This window comes from Choloepus didactylus, chromosome 7, assembly GCF_015220235.1.
Source record: "Choloepus didactylus isolate mChoDid1 chromosome 7, mChoDid1.pri, whole genome shotgun sequence".
In the NCBI taxonomy this organism is placed as follows: domain Eukaryota; kingdom Metazoa; phylum Chordata; class Mammalia; order Pilosa; family Megalonychidae; genus Choloepus; species Choloepus didactylus.
This window is the reverse complement of record NC_051313.1, coordinates 125156015-125163182: the sequence shown is the minus strand read 5'-3', so window position 1 is coordinate 125163182 and position 7168 is coordinate 125156015. Positions and strand designations below refer to the sequence as shown.

At 36.1% G+C, this 7168-nt stretch overlaps 1 protein-coding gene across 1 annotated transcript; it reads right to left on the bottom strand.

The window, feature by feature from the left end:
- Positions 1-5328: 5328 nt before the first annotated feature.
- On the bottom strand, positions 5329-6267 carry LOC119539764 (putative olfactory receptor 2B8). The gene has a single exon (XM_037843525.1). The coding sequence runs from the start codon at positions 6265-6267 to the stop codon at positions 5329-5331; it is 939 nt and encodes a 312-aa protein (XP_037699453.1).
- Between the last annotated feature and the right edge of the window lie 901 nt (positions 6268-7168).

The following is a 7168-nucleotide window of genomic DNA, read 5'->3' as shown; positions in this document are numbered from 1 at the left end:
TGAGGACAAGGCATGACCCGGAGAGAGGGCCTCTGCCAGGAGAGAAAGTAACCAGCATAACAGTCATGTAAGGCTAGAGTGGTAAATTGAAAACTTAAAAGAGACCTCAAATATATGTCCACATGGTCCCAATAGACATTTGCTGAGTTCTGGGGCTGCCTGGGAGGCTGGAGAGCTAAGCCCAAAGCTTCAAAAAGATAGAATAAAACCTCCTGCTATTACATTCTGCTTAGGAAACAAAGACTCACCAGGGGAAGGGTGGCTGCTTCCCTGACCCACTCTGCCAATTAGAGCAGAAGACTAAAGGGCAGAACTTAATCTCCCAGAGTCTTTCAGGGCTGAGGAACAAGACTTTCCAGACTTTCTGTCAAAGTCCCAAGAGGGTAGACTGAGTCTTATTAAATCTCCAACAAGCCTGATGCAACTCAGTCCTAACCAAGGAAATGGGCAACTCTTCCTAATAGAAGATAACATCATCTAGGGCCTAATAGATCTAGGGTTTAATACACTAGATCTGGCATGCAATTAAAAATTACAAGACATGATAAGAGGGAAGATCACATGACTGAAAATCAAGGGAATAAATGACAATAGAAGCAGTTGATGGTATATCTTGATAATGGAGTTAGCAGCCGAAGATTTTAAATAGCCATGATTAACACATTCAAGAAAAACAGAGAAAAGGATGGAAAATTGATAAAAGATGTAGAATTTCACAAGAGAATTAAAATCTATATAAAAGAATTGGATATTCTAGAAATGAAAAATATAATTTCTATGACCAGAAACTTTCCGAATGTGGTCACATAATTGGTATAGGATCCTAGGTGTGACTTGGGATGCTGCTTAGCATGATTAGACATACAATCTTGAGGGCATTCAAAATAGACAAGGGAACTGACCAGTTACAACTGATAAAGGTTTCATGCTTATTCATAGTAACAGCAAGCAAGATTTAAATTTTTCTGCCAACTTTGGAAGTAGCAAATTTGTAATGGCATGGGGAGAAATAGAAAATTGTTTTCCCATGATGTGCAACACTTTTTTTAAAACGGTGTAAGTTAAAAAGACAATAAAAAGTTCTTGATTTTGTAATGTAAACTGAATCCGAGCATAGAATGCTTTTATAGCTAAACCAGCATTGAAGACTCAGAATTGTATCCATTAAAAAAGGTTGGCCTTGGGAAGACGGTTGCTGCAAAGGAGAGGCTAGGCCTCCCTATATTTGTGCCTAAGAGTCTCCTCCTGAATGCCTCTTTGTTGCTCAGATGTGGCCCTCTCTCTCTGGCTAAGCCAACTTGAAAGGTGAAATCACTGCCCTCCCCCCTACGTGGGATCAGACACCCAGGGGAGTGAATCTCCCTGGCAACGTGGAATATGACTCCTGGGGAGGAATGTAGACCCGGCATCGTGGGACGGAGAACATCTTCTTGACCAAAAGGGGGATGTGAAAGGAAATGAAATAAGCTTCAGTGGCAGAGAGATTCCAAAACGAGCCGAGAGATCACTCTGGTGGGCACTCTTACGCACACTTTAGACAACCCTTTTTAGGTTCTAAAGAATTGGGGTAGCTGGTGGTGGATACCTGAAACTATCAAACTACAATCCAGAACCAATGAATCTCGAAGACAGTTGTATAAAAATGTAGCTTATGAGGGGTGACAGTGGGATTGGGAAAGCCATAAGGACCAAACTCCACTTTGTCTAGTTTATGGATGGATGTGTAGAAAAGTAGGGGAAGGAAACAAACAGACAAAGGTACCCAGTGTTCTTTTTTACTTCAATTGCTCTTTTTCACTCTAATTATTATTCTTGTTATTTTTGTGTGTGTGCTAATGAAAGTGTCAGGGATTGATTTAGGTGATGAATATACAACTATGTAATGGTACTGTAAACAATCGAAAGTACAATTTGTTTTGTATGACTGCGTGGTATGTGAATATATCTCAATAAAATGATGATTAAAAAAAAAAAAAAAAAAGGTTGGGACCTGATTTTGAAAGGCCCATTGTTAAAATGTAGGGGGTTAATGCTAGAGGTCCTTGGGTTCGAAGCATTGCCCAGCATATGGCTCTGTGACAGTTCTGAGTCTGTTATTCTCTCACTGCCATGGTTTACTGGTTCCTTTCCTGGAGCCAGGTTTTTACTGCTCTTTAATACAAAATTTCTTAATACAAAATCTTTAGAAAGTTATTGAATGAGAATATTCTAGAAATATCCCATCTACAAACAGAATCCTTTCTTTATGATCCTAATTTCAACCCAGGGCTGAAAGAATGGTGCTTCTAATTTTTTTTAACATACGTATATCTATTATGATAGCACTAAGGGCATAATTTGTTCCATGAACCAATCTTAGTGTTTCAAGATTCTGTCAATAGCAGATACTCCCGTGGTCTTCAGATCAGTTGTTTTTGCTTTTCAATGTGTCTTGCAAGAATAAATTATGGTGGAATATTCATTTGTGTATATTTTTTATTTATTTTGAAAAGCCTTGGAATTAAATCAATTTCTAAGAAATATAGAGGTAAAATCAACATATTTCCTTCTACTATTCAACTTCAAAAAAGGGTTAAGAAATTGAACTTTAGGTCACAGGTGGTATGTATGCTTTATGTGTTAGTATGTGTGTATATATTATTACATACTAATATATATTTTATTTCAGTTCCTATATGAGCCAAAATATAACATGTTGAGGAGGAATAGGAGAAGACATACTCTTTGAGCAGTGTAAGGATGTTCCATCCAGGGTGGAGAGTGAATCCAGGAGAGGTTTATTTCATACTAATCATTTTCAGCCAAGATGCTCCCTTTAAATACATTACAGCAAATAGAGCTCTCTTTCCTGTAGATAGATTAATAAATCAACTTTCAAAAAGGTATCTTGGAAGACTGTCCAACAAAAGAGTTTCTAAATGTGTGAAATTGGGCCTTAAAAATATTGGTAAATACTATTTGTGACCTGCTAATGCAGTATCAAAGGTGGGCTCCCAAGAATGGCATTGACAACTGACAGCGACATCCCATTGATTGTGAGTATCACAAATAACCCAATCATTAGAAATATCCAGGATGCCTCATTAAGACTAAAGCCAAATGTACAAGAACTGAACAGCTTTATTCTCTAAAGAGGTTGAAATTCTCCCCAGGAATAGTTACCTAATCAGAAGAACTTGCAGTTTTTAAAGACCTAGAAGATTTCATTCAGTTCAAAATGATTAGAATTTTTCCACCAAACAATGGAAATCAATAGATTTCAACAACAAAAAAATGGAGCAAGAGTACTTGAGGTTCTGAAGCTGTCTAGAACCATGTCACCTGATCCCTCTGATTTAGGGGTCATTCATTTCTATATTTATAACACATATCCCACCTTTCCAGTAAATGACATTCCTAAGACATTTCCATACTTCGTGCTCCCAGAATCTGCCAGATTAGAGGTGGAAGAAAGCTCTCAGCGACTATAACACAAGACTTAGATCAGAAGTGAGGGGTCTGTAACCTGCTCCTCCCTCCTCAAGGAGTCTGACCCACAGCAGAAGCTCTGGCAAACAGTAACTGCTGGAATTCAAGGACTAGAAATTAAATGGGGATGTTGCAGGAGTTGCTATACTGACTATTGATCTAGTAATGATTTAGCAGGATTTACAGTCTAAGAGCATTTATTATTAACATAACTGCAATTTATAGACTGCAGTTGTGCTAAGGAATAAATGTGAGTCCCATAGCTCAAACAGAGCTACAGGAGTATATAAACTGAGACCCCCCCCCCCCCCAAAGCTAAATGCCTTCTCTGTGCTGACTTGTACCATACACAGGTAGCAACCTGCATTCCAGAATGAAAACAAATTCCTTGCACAAAGGGGAACTTGGGATACTGCATCTGGCTGGTTTTATAGATTTATGAAATTCCAGTTAAATCTCAGAGTTTTACTTTTGGAAACTGTCAAAATTATTTTTAATGTATACCCAGAAGGCCAAAATGTACAAATAAAGGAGACTTACTCTGCCAAATTTTAGAATTTATGCTAAAGCTATAGAATTTACATCAGTGGGATTCTGACAAATGGGACAGAGGAGATAATCTAAAGCTCAGAAAGAGAAAGATATGGAAAATAAGGATATTTGAATAAACCTATTCCAATATTTGCCCCCAAAGAGCATAATTACCTCTTCATAACATATTCCAAATCAGACTGACTAAAGAGATTTATTTAAAAAAAAAAACAAAAAACACAAAAAAAACAGAATGAAGAATAGAGGTAAAATTTTCTTAACTCTCTTTGGAACTTTCTTCATTAAAGAAAGAATCATTAAGAAACAGACCAATAGATGTGACTATATAAAAATTAAATACAAAACACATAACAAATAAAAATAAAAGCAAATAAACAAGTTGAGAACAAAATAGTTGCCACATATTTGATGGACAGTGGCTTATTTCCCTTAAAAGAAAAAAGTCCTAGTATGAATAGGAATAATTCAATAGAAAATATCCAAGATCATAAACATAGTTTGTAAAAGAAAAAATATATAATGTTTTAACAAATAGATGAAAAAATATTTCAATATGAGTAGTAATAAAACTGAAATAATAAAAATGGCATACTGATTTTCCATACAAATGCCTCCTGTAAGTGATAAGGCTATAAATTCAGCAAATTGGTGGCCATATAAATTAGCATAAGTTTATCAAGTTACAATATTTTTACAATATTTAAAAATTGTGAATATCTATCAAACATTTTTTGGAAAAAAAGTGTACTTTCTTTAATTTCTTATAAGGATGTGATGAGAATTAATTGTAAAATAATTTTCAAATCAGAATTCATTATAAAAATGTTGAATGAAAACAGTCTACTAAATGTCCAAAAACAAGGTACAGGTGAAAATTATGGTTCCTCTACACGAGTGAATTCTACGCAGTCAAAAAAATATGATCTTTTAGAATAATATGCTAAAAATGTTCATATTCTTTACTATATTTCAAGGGTTTCATATTCTTAATGGGGTTGTGCCTTCATATTAAAGCCTTTACAAGAATGTCTTCTTTAAAGCAGAAATGGAATAATGTTTTCACAATGGGGTGCAAAGAAGAAAAACTCTGTGGAACTTTTAAAAAATAATAATAATGCAGATATTCTAGGAATACTGAATCAGCATCTTTGGAGGTTGTTCTGAGTCCATGAACTTAGTTTTTGAACATTTATTTTCCTAAAAGAATTAAATTTGGAAATTCCTTTGAGAATTGTCAGGGATATTTTGGAAAACATATGGTGAAGATATATATATATGGTTCTGGCATTCAAAGTCCTTCCATTGAAATCATGTGGACTCATAGTCCTTCCAAAGCACCTTCTTAACTGCTCCCTTCACATCTTTGTTCCGCAATGTATATATGAGGGTGTTGATCATGGGTGTAATAATGGTATAGAAGAGAGATATGAACTTGCTCTGGTCTTGAGAGTAGTTGTTGCTGGGCTGCAGGTAAGCAAAGATACCTGTACCGTAGTACAAGGACACCACTATGAGATGAGATCCACATGTCCCAAAAGCTTTTCTCTGCCCTGCTGCTGACTTTATGCGTAAGATTGCCCTGACAATCTGACCATAAGAGAACATGATTAATGCAACAGGCACAAGAAGAATGATGACACTGACAAAGAAGAGCTCAGATTCGTTCACAGTGGTGTCAACACAGGCAAGCTTGAGCAATGGGGAGATCTCACAAAGAAAGTGGTCTAATTTATTTCTTCCACAAAGTGGTAAAAGGAAGATGAGCACTGTCTGCAATAGGGAGTTGGCAAAACCAATGAGCCATGAAGCAGAAGCCATCAAGGCACAGAGACAAGGGTGCATGATTACTGTGTAGCGGAGGGGCTTGCATACAGCTGCATACCGGTCAAAAGCCATAACTACTAAGAGAATACATTCTGTACATCCCAAGCCTAGAGAGATATGTAGTTGAACTACACAACCCCCATAGGAGATGGATTTGTCTGTTCCCCTGAGATTAACCAGGAGCTGTGGAACAATGCTAGTGGTATAACACAGGTCCAGAAAGCTTAGGTTGGAGAAGAAAAAGTACATGGGTGTGTGAAGATGTGGGTCCAGTTGAGACAATACGATGATGGTCGTGTTTCCCAGCAAAGTGAAGATATAGAAGATCAAAAGGACCACAAAGAGGACTAGCTCCAGTTGAGGCCTGTCAGAGAAACCCATCAGAATAAAACCAGTAAAAGAACTTCCATTTTTCTGGTCCATCCTTTGTTAGCACATGCCTCCTGTCAAGATCAAAATTTTAAAGATTTTTTTTTAAAAAAAGAAAGTTGAACTCTATCATGTTTATAATATATGGTCAAGAGGTTTTATAGGCAACCTTTTTTTCCTCCCCGACCCTATAGGCAACTACTTAATATATGATGCTCTCGTTTGTATCTACACATCTTATATCAATTTTGTTCCATATTATCACAAAAAGGGATGCAATTTATATTTAATATAAGAAAAATCAAACAGCAGCTCTTGTGTTTGCACTAATCATAGCTAGGAAAGTCTGTCCCAGATTAAGTTGAATAGGATTTAAAGTACAGTTAGAGTATATGACATTTTAGAGAAAAGGGGAATGAGGGGAAAAACAGAGGGAGAGATCAGAAAGAAAAAGAGATTCAGAGATAGAGGGGAGGAATAAATATATATTTATATTTATATTTATATTAAATATAAATCTCATATTCTACACAAATGAATTTGCACATATGTCACATATAATAGAACATAATAAAATAATCTCTAGGCTACATTGAGATATGGGAATTTTTTTATCTAGAATGCACTTAAACAATGGATTAAATTACATTCAAAATAACATGCTGCAAACACATTTTGGCAGAATTGCCCTTCTACTCTACCTAATATGTTATAAATGTGAAAATTACTCTTGACTTGCTGTATGGAAGTAAAACTACTAAACTCATTCAGACAAAGCATGAAAACTGCAGTTTAGAATGGACACCTAAACCCCACCACAATTCAGTTACAGTGTTTAACTCCTGCTTCCCACCCTCCATCCCCCTCACCCCCAGATTATCTTACCGATTTAACAAGAACTCTAAAAAAATCACTATTTGGACACAGTCACTTGGAATCAGAAATTTAAAAACCA